This window comes from Cavia porcellus, unplaced genomic scaffold (genome assembly GCF_034190915.1).
Source record: "Cavia porcellus strain 051 isolate PalLab524CR breed Dunkin Hartley unplaced genomic scaffold, mCavPor4.1 scaffold_6, whole genome shotgun sequence".
In the NCBI taxonomy this organism is placed as follows: domain Eukaryota; kingdom Metazoa; phylum Chordata; class Mammalia; order Rodentia; family Caviidae; genus Cavia; species Cavia porcellus.
This window is the reverse complement of record NW_026947489.1, coordinates 77,726,883-77,748,740: the sequence shown is the minus strand read 5'-3', so window position 1 is coordinate 77,748,740 and position 21,858 is coordinate 77,726,883. Positions and strand designations below refer to the sequence as shown.

Below are 21,858 nucleotides of genomic sequence, written 5' to 3'. Positions count from 1 at the left end.
ATTTGGCCAGGTGGAGTTTTAGTTTTGAAATAGAGGAACTAAGACTGGAAGCCAAGTCTGGAAATCAGAGACCAGAATTCCTTTCCCAGGCTCTTATCCTTAGTACAGTCACATCTCATTAAAAAGTGGAAGGCATAGAAAAGAGAATGAACAAAACCGAAGGACTGTCTTGAAGCCAATGTGTGGAAATAGATATAGCTGATTAAAGCCATCATACCACTGGAGAATACAGGAGAAGCAGAGGTTTCTTCAGGTCTCCCACTGAGAGTAGGGAATTGAGTGACCATCTCCTCTTCTGGACTTCCCTGCTGTATCTCAGAGAATGCTAATTAATGGTCCTCAAACTGTATTCCTCAATATAGTTTGCTCTTGAGAGTTGGGAAAGATGTGAGAGCTAGAGCAATGTAGAACTTTGTATTGTGGACTTCCAGGTAAAAATTTCATTTGAACCTAGGATTTTACATCTGTTAAAGTAAAAGAAGACATGAAATGAAAAGCCCTGTAATAACCAAGCATGATGGCACACTCCTGTAATTCCAACCCTTGGGAGGCTGAAGCAGAAGAATTGTTTGCAAGTTCTAAACCAGCCTGCACTACAAAGTGAGCCCAAGGCCAGCCGAAACTGTGTAGCGAGACCTGTCTCAAAAAGACAAAAAAGAAAAAGAAAAGCCCTGTACTAGATGATCACTAGTAATTCATGGACTGTTCCTCCTTAGTAATAAAATTCACATATCAGTGACTAATGCCTCCTGAGTGTAACCCTGACTTCTACAGTCATTTCATCAGCAGTTGTCTTCCCTGTGGCTGGTTAGCTGGAGACCCAGGGTTTCCCTCTTCCCAGCACCTTACTGGCTTCTGCAGGTAGGTTCACAGATGAGCAGGAGCCCTGTGGTATGCTGCGGACTCCATAGGATGTTCGTAGGAACCAGCCAGCAGTGGTTGGGGAAGCCCTTACTGGTTCCCCTGGGTTACCAGGCCTTGTGTTGCTGCAGTCAGTAGGCAGTTGGCCCTCAAGGTCAGGTTTACTGTTTGCTCATTTCTAGAATCTACACCTGGTTGCAGAAGGCAGAGTAAACTTGAGAAACAGTGTTCAGTTTATAAGAGGGCTACAACAATTAGTTGCCAAGATAGTCCCAGGAATTAAAAAAAAAAAAATGTATCTCAAAAAGGACTGGGGGTACTGAAAGGGGAAAGAAATCAGGAATTTTTGGTTTAAAAATGTACCCTTCTGGTGATCTGAGCAGTTAGATTTAATCTGTTTACATTGGATAGTAATGAAAGGAAATGGGACCAGCTGCAGACCTCTTTACTGTGACAACAGTAACCTTTTATTTTATTCCATCAAACTCCAGGAGGAAATGGCTTAAACGTCTGCAGCTTTTGGATAGAATTCACACACTCAGAAATCCAGCCTGAATGCTACTGCTAAATGACTTAGTATGTTCTTTAAGCTAAGGATCAACCCTTTGGGGAGCTACAGAGTGCAAAGGGAGACACCAGTTTGAGCAGAGATTCCAGCATCAGCTATCTCAGAACACACTCACAGTCACAAACCAGCTATAGGCAGAAGGCAACCCTCTCAGGAGAAAAACAAGAAAATGAAACTTAGGCATTCCTGTCGTGCTTCAGTTCACACTGCAAATACGACAAGAAGACCTGTGTGCTGCTTGCAGGAACAAGTAGCCCCTCCTCACTACAATGACAGCACAGTGCAGTCACTGGGTGGCGAGGGGACAGCAGCCCTGCTTGGTGAGGCTTTCTCTGAGTTTTCTGTGGGGCTGCGTCAAGCGCTGTGTGGACTGGTCAGGCTAAGCTTGTTGAAGTATCATGAAGCCATTTTGTTTATCGCTTCGGGTCTGTATTTTATGCTTTTCAAATGAGCCCTTCAAACTTTTTCAGACTCACGGTTTTGGTGTTTTGTTTTGTTTTGTTTTGTTTTTTAAATGATATATCATTTTTATGCATACATAAAAAGGAAACTGTAAACAAAATAAATAGATCAAGAAACTGCTAAAATTTATTCACATGCAGAGTCCAATTCTTCAGAATCACTTATTTAAAAACTGCTATTTTGGGGGCTGGGGATTTAACTCAGCGGCATAAGCGCCTGCCTTGCAAGCAGGCAGTCATGAGTTCGATCCCTGGTACCGATAAAAAGGAAAAAGACAAAAAAAAAATAATAATAATAAAAATAAAAACTGCTATTTTAAGGCTCAGGGATATAGCTCAGTGGTGCAGTGCTACCTGGCAAAGGCAAGGTCCTGAGTTCAGTTTCCAGTACCCACAGAAAACCAAACAAACAAATAAACCCCAGTATTTTACTGAGTGCTGTGGAGGACCTTGTAGCCTCAGCTGTGTTATGGGAGGCTGAGGCAGGAGGATTGCTTGAGCCCAACACTTTGAGGCCTGCCCGAGCAACAGAGTGAGACCTTGCTCAGAACGGAATAGAATAGAAACTGAAAAGGTAACTTTATATTTTGCAATACTTATAAACTTGTAAGTGATCAACACAGCACAGAGGGATGCTGTATACATATCTGCCAGCTTCCCCCAGTGGTGACAGCATTGTTAGAACCAGGAATCAATCTAGTTCCCAGACTGGGTGCCTGCATTTGTTTCCTTGGTGTTATTTTCCATGCTGCAGAATGTCAATGATAGGCATTTCTTAAGAAAGCCCCTGCTGCCGCTTTGTTTTCTCTGCTAGGCCATGGGCACCATTCCGCCTTAGTTTTTTTTTGGTTTGGTTTTTGGTTTTTTTGAGACTGGGTTCTCGCTATATAGTTCAGGCTAGCTTTGAACTCACTAGGTGGCCCAGGCTGGGCAATGATCCTCCTGCCTCAGCCTCTGAAGTACTAGTTACAGGTGTGTGCCACCCTACTGGCTTCATTTTGTTTTTCTTTCCTGTAGAGAAAAGTTCAAAGACAATCTTTGAGGAACTTCTGAATATCTTTCACCTGGACTCAGTAATTTTTAACACTTTGCTATATTTACTTATTATTTCCTCCCCACTATCTCCCTCCCCTTACTTACATATCAGTTTGGAAATGCTATAGACATAATACCTTTTACCCTAAACATTTCAGTGTGTGTTTCTTAAGAAGGTCATTCATTTAAACTTTTAAAACATCAATCAGGTGAGGGATAGCTTCCAAATTGAAAATGCATGTGTTATCAGAGTGGCAGTAAATCTTTCATCATACAAGCAAGTAAATGATGCGAACAAAGCTGGCGTCTTGTTCACAGACGGGATCAATCACAGTGCAAGACATGTTCCCACTTTCATTATACTGAGTGCTCACTTATCTGAGAGCTAAGAGTGAACTGTAAAGTGACATGTTTTGAAATTGTTGGAGAATTTGCAAAGATTGCTGAGATGCAGAGTTTTCTTTCTCTTTTTCTTTTTTCTTTACAGCCAAAGAAGCCTAAAGCGCCAGACAACCCATTTCATGGCATTGTTTCCAAGTGTTTTGAGCCTCATCTCTATGTGTATATTGAGTCCCAGGATAAGTAAGTGATTGTTTCCTGCCTGTGTTACTAGCTCCTCTCATCAGGTTGGGTTTTTTAAGGGCTCACTCCTTCCAGAAACTGAAGAAGGGACTTAACATACCTGTGACCCTCCCTGGAAGTTTATGTATTATCATTTCACCTCAATCTTAGAAACCCAAGTTTGAGCTGGGGATGGGGGTACACACCTGTAATCCCAGCACTTGGGAGGCTGAAGCAGGATTGTTGTGAATTCAAGACCAGCCTGGGCTACATAATGAATTCTAGGTCAGCCTGAACTACATAGCAAGACCCTGCCTCAAAAAAACAAAAAACAAACAAAAGTACATGCTTTCACATGTAATTTTACTTCATTTTGAAGTAATATTTTACTGTCAAAAAAAGGACAAAAAATTTTCATGTAATCTTTCTAGAAAATGTTAATATATAACACAGTTATCAACATAAGGAAGATAACATTGTCTTATTAATATCCTTTTTCTGGTTCAGAACCTAATAATCTTACATTTATCCGTCAGGTCTCTTTAGTCTTCTTTAATCTTGAATTAATTCCATATGATTTTGGAATCTTTTATGATTTCGATGCTTGTTAAGAATATGACTAGCAGGGCTGGAGATTTAGCTCAGCAGCATAAGCGCCTGCCTTGCAAGCAGGCAGTCCTGAGTTCTATCCCTGGTACCGATAAAAACGAAAAAGACAAAACAAAAAATAAAGGGAGAAGAATATGACTAGTGACTGCTGGGAATTTAGCTCAGCGGCATAAGCACCTGCCTTGTAAGCAGGCAGTCGTGAGTTCGTCCCTGGTACCGATAAAAAGGAAAAGGACCAAAAAAAAAAAAAAAAGAATATGACTAGCTTTTCAAAAATACAGTGCCATCAATTTCAGTTTGCCTGAGGCCTTGTTTTGGTTTTCTTTCTTCTTGGTTTCTTGAGATGGGGTCTCACTATGTTCCCCAGGCTGGTCTTGAACTATTAGGCTCCCATTGACCTCCTGCCTCAGCCTCCTGAGTAGCCTCGTTTCTTCTTGACTAAATCTAAGTTACGTGTTTTTGGCAAGAGGACCACAGAAGTAACGTTTCATCCTTCTCAGTGCAGCAGCTTGGGCAGCACATCATGATGATTTTATTAACTTGGATCACTTATGTAAGGTGATCCCTGCCTGCTTTCTCTGCTGTGGAATCAGTGTTTTCTCTTCGTAATTTTAAAGTATCTTGTGGAGATACTTGGAGACCTTTGAATACCTTGTTGCTCAGCACAGGTTTACCCACTCACTTTACAGCCTTGGTTGCTAACGGCCTACAGCAGTTGTCAGTGTCTGTTTGCATGGTCATTTCTCCTGCATTGAGTGTTGGAGCTGTGCTGTATGGAAGTTTTCTCTTCTTCCCATTCGTATCTGTATCAGTATGGACTCATGAATTCTTATTTTAGTTTAGACCCCTGCACAAAAATTTAATCTGCATTTTTCACGCAGTCACAGGCCTCGATATTTTTTCTTTCTTTCTTTTTTTTTTTTCCTTGTGCCTGGATCAGGCCTCCAGTGCTTACAGATCAGCCAACCACAGCCTGCTTTCTTCTCAGCCAGAGGAGAATTTGACGTCCAGCCCATTATTCATGTTGGGAATATTAAGAAAGGAGAAAGATCCCTCCTCATCACCAGTCACCACAACCAAAGCACTGTTGAGAGCCTCACTATGCTAGAAAGTCGGGTTTCTGGAGTAGGACAGGCTACCCAGAGACAACCTTCCTAGGCTCAAAGAAGGGCCTTAGGAGGGCAAAGAATGGCTCACACAGAAAATAGCAGTGGCTCTGAGAAAGCTCTTGAGGAGAAATCTCTGGAGAAACATTTAGGACTTTCTTTATCTAGCCTCCCACCCCTCTTTTTTATGCTTCTTTTATGGGTTACCAAATTCTTGTTTTCGGTTGTTTCAGGGGAAGCCATAAGAGTAAGAAAATGTTTCAAGGAGAGTCGGTACAGTGGTACCTCAGTTCACAACCATGATTTTGGAAACAATGACCACATTTGTGTTCGTGTGGAAAAGATGGCTGTGGTTTGCAAACAAAAACAAAATTTTGCCAGACACTTAATGTTTGCAAACCAAATTGTTTGCAACAAAAACTATTTGTGAACCAAGATACCACAGTATTGGTTTCACCTATTTGATTTTATAAATGATAGCCCCCACTTCTTTCTACTGTCTTACTCCTTGATTACAAAATATTTTATATTAAAATCCCAGAAACTAAACTTTATAAAAGACTTTCCATCTTAACCAAAACAACCATCCTCCCTCAAGGCAAAAACATTGGGCATGCCATTGTTTGCCTTCTGGAGCCCAGGTTTCCCTGCTGCTCTCTGTCTTCTGTGCATGTGTCCGGCAGGGACACAGAGGGGCAATTTTGTCCTTTGGGAGCACCCTATCTTCTGTACTCTTAAGTTTCCTCCCAAGAAGGATGCAGTGATACATGCCAAAAAAAGTTTTCCCATAAAAAGTTTGTAAGACAACCCCTGAAGAACAGAGGAAAAAGGATTGTTTACCTGTTAGACTAGCACATCTTCGAACAGCCCCACCAGAGTCCCTAGCTTTCCTTATCAACTCAAATTCTAACAAAAATTCTTTTATTAATAATTAATAAAAATTAAAATTCTTTTTTCAAAAAAACTTGAAAGCTTTTGGGCCTGGGTATAAAGTGCTTGTTTCTGATAACCACATCCTTGTCCAAAACCAACCTGGTCTAAAGAGTCACTTTCCTGAATTGTAATAGTAGTTCTGATATCTACTCTTCATGTGCTCTTAGTTCACATAAAGTCTACTGATTGTTCATGACATTTTGGGCAGAGAACCAGCCTCCCTTCCTCCGGGCCTCGCACTGCCTTTACAGAAGATGCAGTGCTGGCCACTTGTCCTACACGTGGCCTCACTAGGATATTTCCAGGCCATAGGAAGCAATGCAAGCTCTTCAAGGGAGGAGGACTCTATAAGTTGTGCTTTTGTGGCTCCAAACAAAGCTGCTAAAGCTTGAAGTAGAAGACAGAGTTAAATAACTCCATTTCCTCTTGTTCAGAGGAGAGAGACAGAATGATGCCTGAAGCTATTAACATTTTATGAGTTACAGATCCTAAGAACCCACTGAAAACCATAGACTCTCTTGTTTAAAAAAAAAAAATCCAAGTATAACACCTACTGATTGAGTATTATTTTACGGGTCTTTAGGAAGCCCTTCCTCCCTTTAGTCAAAGAATCCTAAGGCTAGAGAAGGAACTCAAGTGGCGGTTGACTTTTTTGTGGTTACTACTCTCTGTAGCACTAACTAAAAAATCTGCAAGGGGCAAGATCTTACTTATAAGCTCTCAAATATCAGAGAAGTAGCCCAGCCTAGCAGCAAGGGCAGGGACCCAGGTGCCAGAACAACCTAGATTTGAATCAAAGCTCAGCACTTACTAGCTTGGGATCCCAAGCAGGGTACTTAACTTGTTCTACTTTGTTTTGTCATCATTACAATGAAGTTAGTAATTCCTCCTCACTGGCTTTGTACTAAGAATGAAACCAGATGACATAATGGCCCTGGGTGAGAATGAATGGTTCTCAGAAATTGTGCCTGTCCTGTCCTCCTTGTGACCTTGTTTAGGACTGCTTTGTGGGTGATACCAGCATTACCAGCTTCCTGTGGTGGCTGGCATGGGGTCCATCCTCTCACCTCCCAGCCTCCCATTTGTCCAGGGAACATTCTGACAGCACCTTCCTTAGCCAAAGGCCAGGCAGTAGTAGGAAGCCTCCAGGGCCAGTGCTCAGGAGCAAGAAGTGGGATCCCTGTAGCCACCTCCTCAACAGATCATGCTAAGCTGTCCTTACATGCTTTACATAACTTTCTCCATTTTTATTTATGTTTAAGGAGGAAAATAATGTATCTCCTACCCAGGGATATATAGTGATCTCCCTTAGGTGACTCAGAAGAAGAGATTTACTCCATTCTGTGGTATTCTCAGTCAGGTACTTTGGTGACTCCAAAATTTCTCCCATTCTTGAGCTCCCTGTAATACTTTTGTTAAAACAGAGCTCCCTGCCTACTTCCCAGCTTTGTTAAGTCTAGATTCTCTCTTTAACTCATTATGTTTGTTGTTCATTATCTAATTCCAACCTACAGAAGAGTTAAAAAAAATTGTGTGTGGTGTTCCTATATGTCTTTCGCCCGGACCCCCGGTTAACAGTTCTTTCTCCCTCCTTTCAGTTACACACACTTACATATAAAGGAGTGTGTGTCTTCCTGAATCATCTGAATTCTCAGGTTGCAGACAAGATGTCCCATTACTCCTTCATATTTCAACATGTCCTTCTTAAAAGCAGACACAATCTGTATCACTATAATACAGTTATAAAAATCAGGAAATTCACACCAATATGATTTTACCATTTGATTCATAGACCCTACCCATTTTACCAGTTAATCATGTGTTTTTTGTTTGTTTGTTTGTTTGTTTGTTCATTTGTTTTACTAGATCTAGAATTCATTCTAGGAAACAGGTTGCATTTATTTGTCTCCATCTCCTTCAGTACTGAGCAGTAACTCAAATCTTTTCTTGTCTTTAATGACTTTGAAATTTTTGAAGCAACTTTTGGAATTTCCTTCCATTTGGGTTTGTCTGATGTTCTGTCATGATTTATACATGACAAAAGAGGTACTGTTTTCTTGTTAATTTATATCAGAAGGCACATAGTGTCAGTTTGTCCCGTAACTTGAGATGTTCATTTTATTACTTTGTTTTTATGTTGTCTGCCAGGTTTCTCAATTTATCATAAGTAATTAGTAAGTGTTTAGAGAAACTGTATCAGTAGTCTTTTCCCATCTTTTCTTTGTTTACTCCCTCACTGGTAAGTCTTATGTGCATTAACCCAGATGGCTGCCAAATGACAGTTTTTCCACTTCCATCATCTCTTCTCCATTTATTAGCTGGCACCTACTTTAACAAAGTAACTTCTACTTCTCCCCTACATCCCTCCATCAGCGAAACTCATAGATTTCTTTTTTATTCAATGAATTATAGACATTATTATCTTCCCCAACTTTATACTGGAATCAATTTGTACCTATAGAATTTTTTTTTAAATACAGATTTCCCATATTCCCTTCACTCCCCTCCCCATCCCTGTTAATGTCTTACATGGCCAAAATTACAGTTATCAAAACTAGTAAGTTAGAGTTGGCACAATACTATTTACTCATCTTCTAAATCTTTTTGGAATCTTACCAGTTTTTGCATCAATGTAAAAAACATATTTCTTCTCTAGAATGTATCATTATTTCAGTGCTCAGATTGTCCCTGATTTGGCCAGTGGGAGCCTCTTCGTCTGATTCTGTATCTATTTTACATGCATCTTTGTTGTATGTCTTCCTTCCCTCATTGCATGGCCAAATAACTCGTAGGTTTCTCTTTAGTTCCTTACTCAGCCCTGGGGTCATCTGTACTTCCAAGGATCCTTTGTTTGCTGGTGCAGAATTTTACTTAGAAACCAGGTTCTGAGTATTCAGTATGCTCACTGCTGCCTGGGTTTCATTGCTTCTTAGCCCACAGCTGAGAGAGCTAAGACGTATGTATGAATGAACACACATGTAACTATATATACATCTATGCCTGGTTTTATGTTTGTGTATTCAAACCCACAGGCTTATGCTGACACCTCTAATTCTAACCTAACATGTTTCTCATTGGTGTCTCTAACCTTAGCCCAGCCCCCTCCCTCTTTTCATCCTCTTCTTCACATACACGCCTTCTTTTTTTTTTTTTAATAGAGTACATATTGTTATCTTAGAAATAGTTGTTCAAGTTACAAAATTAAAGCACATAAAGTGGACTTTCAAACAGTGAGACTGGAAACAGTTTTGTTCAATGATCCAACAAAACTCAGTAATATGGTTATCTATCTCATACACTTAAATATATATGCAGTTATATTCTTTAGAGCACTTTCTTTTCTTTTGTTCAATAACAATTACACATTTTGGATTTTATTACTCCCACAGTTCTTATTACTTTTTTTTGAAGAGAGTAAAACCAAATGTGACATAACAGAATAGAGTCAGTCAAATCAAAAGGATGGACTTAATAGATAATGTAAAAACAAAATACTAGGTGATCAACAGTGGTTACCATACTGCCTCTTGCTATCTTAAAAAAAATTGCGTATATCATCAGTTATAATAAAATTGAACAAAACAGTAAAGAATAAAACCAAAACATTGGAGACATTACAGGACTTTAAAAGAAGATAATAGTCAACCGGAATGGGCGTCATAATGAATCTTATTGTCTTCACAGTTTTGCCTATATTTTCGAACTAGGTACTATCAAGCAAAGCTGAATAGAGGAAAATCAGTCAAAGCAAGATGGTGAGGGCTATACAGGGTTTTAAATCAAGTTAATAGGAAATGAAAGTAGGTTACTATAATGTATCCTGCTTTTTTTTATTTTTACCTTAATTAAAAAGATAAAAATAAAAAAATAATTACAAAAAAGGAGATTTAGATAAAAGAGGACATAACAACAAAACAGCACAGGTCAAAGCATAACCATTTAAGCAAAATAGTGTTTCACCACAAGATATCCTGACATAAAAGTAGTTACCATAGTGTCTCTTTCCTTGAAATCTTTGAGTATAACTTCGTATACTGTAGCACCAAACATATCAAGACAATGTAAAACCATTCAAGAGAATGACAGTATTACAGGGTATTTAGAACCAACTATCAGAAAATGAACAATGGTTTCTGTATTATCTCCTTGTCTATAAAAGTTTTTGCTTATATTATCACATATAATAAAATACAATAAGATACAACCTGTTAAGACCGATGGAGACAGAAGAATAAAAGCTTGATGGGACTTCAAAGCAAGATGATACTAAATCAGCACTAGCTATTATGATGTCTTGTTTTCTCCAAAATAGCTGTTCCTACCTCCAACCTTCTCTGCCTCATTTCTGTTGAGATCTTTTTCTGTCGTTTGTTGTCAGTTTGTCTTTTTTTTTTTTTTTTTTTTTTTTTTTTGTCTTTTTCCTTTTTATCGGTACCGGGGATCAAACTCATGACTGCCTGTTTGCAAGGCAGGCGCTTATGCCACTGAGCTAAATCTCCAGCCCTGTCAGTTTGTCTTTTTCATTTCACTTTCTGCTCCATTCATTGTGTCCTGTCTGCCACTGTTTCTGAAGTCTTGGTATTTTCCTTTTTTTAGAATATCCTGTACTATTCTCTGTAGAGTTGAATTGGTGGTTGCAAATTCCCCTAGTTCCTCTTTATCCTGGAAGCACCTTGTTTTTCCATCAATTTCTAGGGACAGTTGTGCAGGATATATCAATCTTGGTTGGAGGTTGTTATCTTTCAAAGCTTGAATTATTTCCCCCCATGCTCTTCGTGATTTGATGGTTTGTGCCGAGAAGTCTGCTGTAATTCTGATGGGTGTTCCCTTGTAAGTGATCTGTTTCTTGTCTCTGACAGCTTTTAGTATTCTGTTCTTATATTGGACTTCTGGAATTTTGATTATTATACGCATGGGTGTAGCTCTATTTGGGTTGTAGGTGGCCGGGGTCCTGTATGCCTCATACATCTGAGTGTCTTTACCTTTTGCTAAATTAGGGAAATTCTCTTGGATTATTTCTGTGAATAGCTTTTGTAGTCCATTTGTTTGTGTCCCTACTTCTTCTTTTTATGTTCTTAATTCTTAAGTTATAGATCCTCTTATTGTCTTCTAGCCTTTGTATTATTGCTGTTTGTTTTCTTGTTATTTTTAAGAAGTTTTCATTTCATACTCTCAAATTACAAATATGCCCTCCAATTCAGAAAATCTATCCTTAGTTTCTTTCAAGCTGTTATGCCAGCTTTCAATAGAGTTTTTAGTTTCCTGGTAATCTCTTTGAACCTGCTTCACGTATTCTGTTTTCTCTATTTTCTCCATGAAACACTTCTCCCTTTTTTTTTTTTCCTGTTCTTCCATTCCACCATCTGTTCCCCCCCCCCTTGGGCAGTACTTAGCATTTCTCTAACTATTCTACTTATATCTTGCTTTATTTCATTAAATACTTCATTTTTAAACCCATCTATGAGGCTCTGGAGATACTGCTTTATGTATATTGGTGCTGTGTCTGATATTGCATGTTTTATGTCTTCCTTTGTGTTTTCCTTTCCTGGATCAGTGTTCTCAGGATTGGGGACTGAGGACCCTTTCTTGTTGCTTCCTCTTCCCATACTTTTTGTTCCTTCCATACAGTCGAATGTAGGAGGCCCAATTTTTTTCTCTTTTTCGGTTACGGTTTGTTTGAATTGCGCCGGCTAGCTGTTCCCGCCCACTGCAGTGTACTAGGGAGACACAGACCTGGGCAGCCTCTGCTGGGCCCACCCCTCCAGGTCAACCTACCAAAAGCTTCACTGCTAGGGTGCATCTCCAGGCGCTGGGACCTGGTTTGGACTAGCCTACTGGGTCTTAGTCAGCAGTGACACCCAAGCCAGGCACTCCCCACCAATCCCACTTGAGAGAGGAATATGCGACTAATGTCACTGCAGCATCCTGTTCTGGCAAGTCTGCCCAGTCCCGGTATGTCCTTTTCTGGAGCCTCCTACTCTATGAAAGGGTCTCCGTCCACTCACTCACTGCAAGTCGATGTACGGCTCCCCGCTAGTCCCGCTCTCAACTCCGTTTGCAGATTCCCGCTCTCAGAGCTTTCGCACGTCTCTCTCCCTGCCCTGTAGATTTGGACGCAGCAGCAGCAGCAGGAAATTCTAACCGCGGCTTCCAGTGGCTCGGGTTCTAGCTTCCACACTGAGATTTTATCTGTTCCTGTTATAGCCCCAGGATTGGATTTCCAGTTGGTTTCTCTTAGCTTAGTTCATTCGTGGGTCGTCAGGATGTATCTCCCCTTACTTAGGACTCCTCGTACTGCACCATTCCTGGATTTTAAGTGAGGTATCTCAGAGAGCCTCCGTAGCTGCTGCTGTTTATCCACCATGTTCTTCCGGAAGTCTACACGTCTTCTTTATCAGAATCTTCTGTAAAAGTTTCTTTATAGCCTCCTCTGTTACTTTCTTTGTCTAAAATACTGCCTGCAATTACTGTGTGCTGCAACCTGCATGGCTCTCGAACTTTCTGGGGTGAGGACCATGAAGGGCAGTGAGAAGGTGAAGAAATAAACACAAAGCTGGGATCAGGGGAAGCCCTCTCTCCTGATGGGAGGAAAGGAAATTTGTATACTCAGAAGGATGATGTCAGTTTCAGCCTCTCTGCCTAGCAATTGGTTTGCCTGGCTGGCCTGGGTCCCTTCTGTTCTCAGAGCTGGAACAGCTTTGGGTTCACTTGGGCTCTCCGTGTTCTCAGGGCTGGCCTTGCTCCACTGGTGTGATCAGTCTCCAGCTTCAGCTGCTTTCTACAATTGTGCTTCCAAATTAGCACTTTGTTGCTGTCTTGAAATCTAAATGTTGTAAGCATATAGGTCCTGTCTTCTCAAATAAGCTGAAAGTTCCTAATGGCAGAGGCTGTCGACCCTATAGCACCTAGATCTGGACTTGTCCTTTTTTAAACTCTTACTTGATTACACTTGCTTTGGGATATAAAGACCTGCTGTTACTCTATGCAGAAGGTCATGATGGCACACATCACTTTCTCTAGGAATCCTTTGTGAAAGTCTTGCCAAAATCCATGGCAGTATTTGATGCTGAAATAAATGATAACCTTTTTCTTTATTTAAACTGAACTCATTAAATTGAACTCATAGAGCATTCCAACTTCACATATTAAGTGCTCAATCAGTATTTGGTGGGATAGAATCATCTGTTCAGAAAATAACTCCCATATCCACTGGGGGAACTTTTATTCTCTATTTTGTGAAACTTAGACCGCTTATTTTTTAACATCTTATGTGACATCGAAGCACACTGATATGAAGAGCAGGAGAGAGCAGGTTGGGGAATGTTTCCTTGACAGGCTTCTTAGCCACACTTGAGAACAATGTCAGCAGTAACCTGGTGAACATTCTTCAAAATGTAGAAAATCTTTGGCATCTTTTAAGATGAATTTTTTGATACTGTGTGATCATAATTAATAATCTTACTTATCAGAGTGGGTCTAAAATAGGAAGTAGATGAGTATCCAGCTTCTATTCAGAATAGATGAATGATTAAAGTAGGAATCACTCAGACCTCTGGCCCCTGTTTTGGTTGGCACTGTTGATTTGGAAATTAGAGTCTCTTCTGATCAGACTCAAGTGAAATCTGTTTCGTATCACCCCACTGCGCCAGCTCTGTTCCATCTCCATTTGTCCATTGCTTCGTTCCCAACCCCTAGGAACAAAAAGTGAAGTTTGACAAGCAAAGTATGCATTGAGTCCCGACTTGAAGATTAACATGACATGTATGGCTGAGAGCTGCGGGCTAGGAAAGCATGAACATTCTCCTTGCTGCTAAGGGGCTTGTGGTAGCAGACATGAAGCAAATGATTCTACCAATGTAAAGCAGGCAGCTTTCATTTTTTTGTACCAGCTTTAGCCTAGGAGACTGGCCAAGATGGTAACCCAAGAAGGACTCTGAAATTACACCCTTCAACAGGGAAGAAGAGGGCCAGTGTTGATTAACATTACCTACCGGGGGCCCAGGCTGGAGGAAGATTAGCACATTTGTTGAGTAGTTGGCAGATAATAGAAATTCCATTTGAGAGAGGACTGGTATGTTTGGAGCTGTGAGTAAGGCCTGAGCTGAGCAGAGGTAGAGTGAGAGCTCTGGCTAGACAGGTATTAGTCAGAGGCCCAGTGACAGGGAAGCAGGCAGAGCAGGAGGCCCACAAAGAGCTTCCCAGCTAGAGGGAGGGCACCTCTGCAGGAGAAGCGGGAAGGCAGAGAAGAGTGGGGCAAAAGAGATTGTGAGGATTGGGGGTGGTGACCACAGGGCTTTCCAAGACCAACTAACGAGGTCTTTTCCTGCACTCTATCACCACAAAGACCTCTGCAGCCTTTTGAGGATACAGTGGTCACATTTGGATAACTCTGAATAACAAAAGCACTTGAGTAAAATGTCAGTTTTTTCCTATTCCTGCTAATTGATGTTATGTGTGGTTCTTGTCTTTTTGTTCCTGTTATGTTATATAAATATATTTTAAAAGCACAGCTGGGTTCCTGTAGCCTTTGACAGTACCTTAAAGAGGTGCTACCTGTCGAGAGAGGTGTCTTTTCATTTCATGACTATGCAGAGAAAATGAATTATAACCTTGCTTGACTCTGTCTTGTGAGGACTTCGAATGATGAGGCCAAATTCAAGGATGTTTGAGTGGGAAGTGGGAGACAGATCATAACACCGTCACCTCCATAATGGGAGGCAGACTCACAACTGCTCCTACCTGCTCTTCTCCCAAAGCTTAGTTATATCTTCAGTGCTGGAAGTTGTGAGAAAAAACGTAAACTGCATTGAAGGGAAGAAAAGTATTAGGTTTTAGGAGGTATTTGTTTGCTTTTTATAAAAGCAATTTCTCTGTCCATTGGATATATTTAGGTTCTTGATGTTAAAATCTTTGCTGACATTATAAACGCTGTTATGAAGTAAAATGGTTAAAAGCACCATAGTTGGAGCCAAGCTACTTACTCTAGGTCCTGGCTTCCCCCTTTCTTACAATATGACTTTGGGTAAGATGCTTACTTAACTTCCTGAAGAGAATAGTAACCATGCCTGCTTCATAAGGTTACTATGAGGAGTAATGAGATAGCACTTATAAGAGCACTGCCATGACACCTAGTACCTCGTACATGCCTGGAAAACAGTCCCTGCCAGCATTGTTTAGGGTTTCAGATGTAGGAAACGGTACTGCATAGTAATCGGACAGTATGCTTAAACTGAATGGTAGACCCAAACCCAGCTGTGCCACAAACTTTTGTGACAAACTTTCTAGGTCTCAGTTTTCTTGTCTTCCAGAGAGGCTAACAATGCCTCATATTCCTTACAAGGTCTTAGGGTCAAATGTGATCATGGAGGGCCCTGAAAATATGAAGCAGCAAACAAATGCTAAACTTCATTGCTGCTGTTAGTGCAGGGGTGGTGGTGGTGGTAAATGATGATATTGATAAAAACAACTCAAGTTTAAACAGCATCGGGAATGATTCATTATGGCAGCAGCTTATGTGTATTGCAGATAGGAAATTTTGCTTTATAATTCTTGAAGTGAAATAACACTTTAGGTTTTCTTTCTCCTAGAAACCTTGGAGAGCTGATAGATCGGTTTGTGGCTGATTTCAAAGCCCAGGGGCCACCTAAGCCCAACATGGATGAAGGGGGCGCTGTGCTCCCGAGCTGTGCCGACCTCTTTGTCTATTACAAGAAGTGCATGGTGCAGTGCTCACAGCTCAGCACTGGGGAGCCAATGATAGCGCTGACCACCATTTTCCAAAAGTACCTCCGAGAATACGCCTGGAAAATCCTCTCTGGCAACCTACCCAAGTAAGTCCCATCCTTCACTGTTTGAATGGTCCAGTGAGAGTCTAAATATGGGAATCTTTAAGGAAATCAACTCTGAAGTTGTTTACTGAACTGCCAAGAATATCAAGGAGGAAAACATTCTTTTTGAGTCTGACACTGTTTCCTCTCTAATGATATTGCACAGCTGATCAACACCATTAGCAGAGAATCCCATCCTGGCTGCCACAGTAGACTCTGGAGAGCCAGTCCTATTATACAGTAAATGTGTGTATGTGACTTACATGGATTCAATAATAGCTAATTGGCAAAATGTGAGATGATGGGAATAACTGTTTATAGGTAGTATAGGTCGTTTCACTCAGGCTTCATTCAGTGTGATTATAATCTGGAGTGATTTTCCCTCTGTCTTGGATTCCAATGTCTCTTTTGTGGTGTCTGTATCTTACTATACCTTACTTACTGGACAGAGTTTGATTTTTAGAGATATGGTAGGATATGCAGAGAGGAGGTTGCATTGCAAAGCCCACAATTACATTGTATTCTGAGACAAAGTAGATTATTACATTATTTATTACTTAAAATAAGTAGACCTTTGAGTCATTTTAAAGAGTTTTGGTTATATAGCAGTTTCAACTGTAATAAAATATGACCTAATGTAACACTTTTGAATTTATTATTTACACATCATCCCAATGGCTAAATTAACAATTTTAGAATTAGTTTTTGTATTGTCATTAAACGTGTCATATACGGGAATTTTACATTGTTCAGAAGAGAGAGAATACAGCCCATGCTCCTTGGAAGATTTTAAGTGTCACATATGGTTTAGTAATGAGAACTTTGATAATAATGGAAATTGTCTTAAAATTTTAAATTTTTTCCTGATTTAATTATTTAGGTATTATTATTTATAATATATGTGGTGTGTATGCTTTGTTTATTGAACAGAACTAGGCATGTACTGCTGATAGTTTTATACACTGCAGCTTTAGTGAAAGTAAGTGTACTATTATCATGTGAGCATGTTCCAAATTAGTCAGTATCCCAGCACAAAACAAATGATATACTGGGATTTTGTTAGTAGAGACACTGTTCCCAGAAATAGGGACAAGGTGAAAAGAGCCAGAAGAAAATTCTGAAGCATCCACACATCAGTGGGTAGTTGCCGCTGCCTTAGAGCCTGCTTGGAAGCTCAGCGGTAGGTGAAGACTGCCCCACAGAAATGGTATTTGTCAAGAATTCGAGCTGGCTGCTTCTGAGTAACTTGAGGCAATTAGGACCTTAGGGAAAAATTGTGTGTTATAGTACCTTCTCCTCTGCAAACACAAATGTGAATAAATGCCGGTACAGGGTTTTCTTACCTGAGAGAAGCAGTTGGGTAATCAAGTTTTGTTCTACTGACAATCTAAATGAGTTGTGCCTAGCAAGGAATTCCAAGCCAAGGCAAGAGGCAGCTCAGCAGTCTCCTCTGTCTCTGATCATTGTAGTTGTTAGGCTTGATTACTCTTGGAGTTGCCCCTTCCTGCTCCTGTTGAGGAAAGAGTCTAAACAGATGACAGTCAAGGTGAGGTCAGGAGGAAGAGGACTCATTGTATGTGGATTTCTTTGGGCCTTGGCCAGCCTTTCTTTCCTTTTTTCTTTGTCTTACAAAATGTAGTTTCTGGCTGAGGAAGCAAATTAAAAGTTCTGCTCTAGTAATTCCTGTTCCTTTTCTTCAGAACCACCACCAGCAGTGGAGGATTAACCATCAGCAGCCTCCTCAAGGAAAAGGAGGGCTCCGAAGTGGCCAAGTTCACTCTTGAGGAGCTCTGCCTCATCTGCAGCATCCTTAGCACAGCAGAGTACTGTCTGGCCACCACCCAGCAGGTGAGCCATCCTGGATACATGCATCGTCTCCTTTCCTTGAGCTCACTGGACAAGGAAGGGTATGAGCCCTAGCAGAGCCATACGCAGCTTTAGCCAGACTAGTAGACCTCCCGCAGAGGAAAACTCACTGTCCAGCTAGAACATTGCCCAGGCAGCCATCTTACAGAACAGCTTTGTTAAAAGGAGACTGACTGGTTTCCTCCTGAGTGTGAAAGCCAGTCAGCCGGCATGGTCTCTTAAAAGTAGGTCAGTATCCCTACCTCCCACATGAGAAAAACAGTAATAAACTTGGTTCTAGGACCCAGCTGCTGGTGGTAATGAGTCACAACCAGTTATTCCATTCTCAAAAGTGTTACTAAGCCAAAATCTGTTAGCTTTATGTGTCTCTAGAAATCTGCACAGCATTCTCAGTCTGCCGAAACAAATAACCATTGTTTGGGATGCCAGGGTTCAGGAATAGTGAAGCAGGAAAGTGTGTCCCGCTACTGCAGCCCTCAGATGCCAGAAGTTCAGTGAGCTGATTTAGCAGAAGGAAAACTTTTCATTCAACCTTGGACATGGGATTAGAAGTCCTTTTTCTGATTTGATCTGTGAACATCTAAGGTTAAGGGGAAACAAGTAATTTGGGAAGCTTCTGTTCCTTTACCTCTCTGTTTATTATTTACATGTCTTGATAGTCATAAATGATAGTTCAGACCTTATAGCTTGGAGCTCCTGTGAGCCAGAGCCTGGACACATGAGGCCTAATAGGGTGTGTTCCCATACAGACTCCGCAGTTAGACATAGTTGTGTTGAGTTAAATAAAGAATGGCTTGGGGCTGGGAATTTAGCTCAGCAGCATAAGAGCCTGCCTTGCAAGCAGGCAGTCGTGAGTTCGATCCCTGGTACCGATAAAAAGGAAAAAGACACACACACACACACACACACACAGAATGGCTTGGAAAGGTTTGGCCGTGGAACTAGATGCAGCAATTCATTATCTATGTGCATTCACCAGGCAGGACATCATCATCATCTGAAAGGACTTTCAAGGCAGGAGTCCCAGAGTTCTTCAGTGAAGACTCACTATTTTAAGTATTTTGTATCTGTGTAGGAAAGAAAGACACACCCACATATAAATACAGTATTCTAAGAGAAAAATAACCATAATACAAAAAGTAATAATAGGGTCTGGAGATTTAGCTCAGCGGCATAAGCACCTGCCTTGCAAGCAGGCAGTCGTGAGTTTGATCCCCGGTACTGATAAAAAGGAAAAAAGACAAAAAAATAATAATAATAATAAATATAATCAATCTTAGTCCCATCACTCTCATATAATCATATTGACAACTTACTTTCTTCCAGTCTTTTCATAAACATAGTTTTGTATGTTATAGTCTTAATTCACTTTTATATCACTTTACTTTTTGTTACTATAGCAGCATTAACATTTCTCCATTATTGTTTATGGCTACATGATATTCCCTTTAGGGACTGGTAATTGGATATATTGATATCCAGTTTCCCAACAGGTTCCCTAGGGTATAATGATGGTTTATAATGCGGTATAATGATTTTTTTAAAAATGTGTTTATTGCCTTTAAGGATGTTAAGGAACCACTAATACATTTAACCTGTATTTCCTATCTGATATATAGGATAACCAAAATAATGGATAGTTAAACTCTTCTTTTACAGAAATTCAGCTAGTAAAAAAAGAAGGAAAGTCCAGGGATTTAGCTCAGCAGCATAAGTGCCTGCCTGGCAAGTGCAAGGTCATGAGTTTGAACCCCAGTACCAAAAAAAAAAAAAAAGGAAAGAATGAATTAAAGTGCCATTCTTTATTTCCCCTAATGGAAGAATAATAGATCTAGGAATTGAGCATCACTGGCTATAGACATCACAGAAAGAGCAGACAGATACAGCTCAGTGGGAGAACTCTTTGCTAGTATGCATGACAGCACCATAAAACAACCAAAACAAAACCAGTGGGAGCTGGGCACGGGGGCTCATGCCTATAATTCCAGTACTTGGGAGGCTGAAGTAGGAAGATTGCTGCAAGTTTGAGGCCAACCTGAGCCACAGAGTGAGTTCAAGGCCACCTGAATTGCATAATGAAACCCTGTTTCCAAAAGACAGAAAACAAAAAGAAAACAGGAAAAAAAAAAATGGGGGAAAAAGAAAGTATGTGTCAAATATTATATACAGATCTCCTGATAAATATTATATACAGTGAAGTTTTCTGGAAAAATAAAAGAACCTGAATTTATCAAGCTAGTATATCTAACTGTTAATTTATTGGAAATAAAAGAGGCATGTTAGTATTTGTGGATATATAATCAGCAAAATCCTAGCCGTAAAAAAATATGTATGCCAAGCAAACCAATTTCTTCAAGGAAGAATTACAGAGGAGCAAGGAAAAATAAGGGGAGAGCTAGCATGTAGTCAGCAGTGGCACAGCACCTGCCTGGCAAGTGCAAGGCCCTGAGTTCAGTTCCTGGTGCCATAAAAAAAAAGGAAAGAAAAAAGCCCAGAGAGATGTAAGAATCTGCGCAACAGTAGCCAGGTGTGTTGGCCACACCTGTAATCCCAGCATTTGAGAGACTGAGGCAGGAGAATTACTGCCAGTTCGAGGCCAAACTAGACTATATAGTGCATTTAGGGCCTGGACTACATAGCAAGGCCGATAAAAAATAAAAGCAAAAGCAAAAACAAAAACAAAAAAATCCAACAAAATAAGCAAATAAAGACGAATCTAAGCAACAAAGAATTGGAAAATAAAATTTAAAACAGTAAAACCAAGTAACATGTTGATGTTGTTTATCAGTTACAACAAATGTATCATACTACTGGTAGTAATGTAGGAGACTGGGTATGTGGTATATGGGAACTCTGAACAATCTGCATTTGTCCTATAAATCTAAAACTACCCTTTAAAAGGCAGTTTATCTTTAAAAATCTATCCACAGTACCAGTTTAAAACATCAGATACTTACAAGTAAATTTGATGAAAAACATTTAAGACCTCTAACTTGAAAACTATAAAATGTTGCTGAGTAAAATTAAATACTTAAGTAAATGAAAAGATTTCATGTTCAAGAATTGGAAGACTTTGTTATTAAGACACCCATTCCCTAAAAAATGATGTATAGATTTGTCACAATCTCCTATCAAAATCGTAACAGGCTATTTTGAAGAAATGGGCAAGAAAAAAATTACAAAGAAACACGGTCTTGAAAAAAAAAATAGATGTTGTATTACTTGATTTTAAGATTTACCACAGGGATGAGTATGTGTATATAATTACTTGATTTTAGTACAAAGGAGCTAATCTATTAAATAGAGAAAGGAAGGGCCAGGGGTATAGCTTAGGAACACAAGCACCTACCTAGCAAGTGTGAGGTCATGAGTTCAATCCCTGATACCAAATACATAAATAAATACATAAATGGAAAAAGGAAAATGTTTGTAATTGTCATGACTATAACAACTGATTTTAACTATGGAAAACAGTCTTAATCTCTATCTCACACCATATACAAAAATCAATTCAGGATGGATCAGAGACAAATATAAAAGCCAGAGTCGTAACGCTTCTAGAAGAAAAACAAAAAGAAAAATCTTTATAACTTTGAGGAAGCAAGGATTCTTTGGTCAAGATATATTAAAAAAAAAATTGTTAACTACCAAAGATGAAAAAACTTGGATAATTTTATGTTCATCAAAATTTAATTTTCTGCTCATCAAAATATCTATCATAAATAAGGGGCTGTATCCAGTGTACATCAGAAACTCTTGATAATTATCAATAAAAGCCAAATAACCCAGTTTAAAATAAGCAAAAAACATGAATACGGTTTTCACAAAAGGAGATAATACACAACTATCCAGCTAGGTGTGGTGTTGCATGAGTTTAATCCCAGCACTGTTTGAGAGGCTGAGGGCTGGAGATGTAGCTCCCTGCAAAGACCTTGGGTTCAATCCCCAGTACTGCACCCCCTAAAAATAAGAGCCTGAAAGGTAAAGGAAGAGGCCCTCAGCATCATTAGTTACTAGAGAATGCAAATTAG

The 21,858-nt window shown here is 39.9% G+C and overlaps 1 protein-coding gene across 2 annotated transcripts in view; it reads left to right on the top strand.

Annotated features, from left to right (window-relative positions):
* The window catches only part of Vps53 (VPS53 subunit of GARP complex), a 152,829-nt gene that overhangs the window by 78,853 nt on the left and 52,118 nt on the right, over nt 1–21,858 (top strand). For both annotated transcript variants that reach the window (XR_010048209.1, XM_003469686.5), the window contains exons 13-15: nt 3,413–3,507; nt 15,722–15,964; nt 17,662–17,809. Coding sequence is in view for 1 of the 2 variants with exons in the window: in XM_003469686.5 (XP_003469734.1) it covers nt 3,413–3,507; nt 15,722–15,964; nt 17,662–17,809 (486 nt within the window). In the remaining variant the exon portion in view is untranslated. The remainder of the gene's footprint in view (nt 1–3,412; nt 3,508–15,721; nt 15,965–17,661; nt 17,810–21,858) is intronic.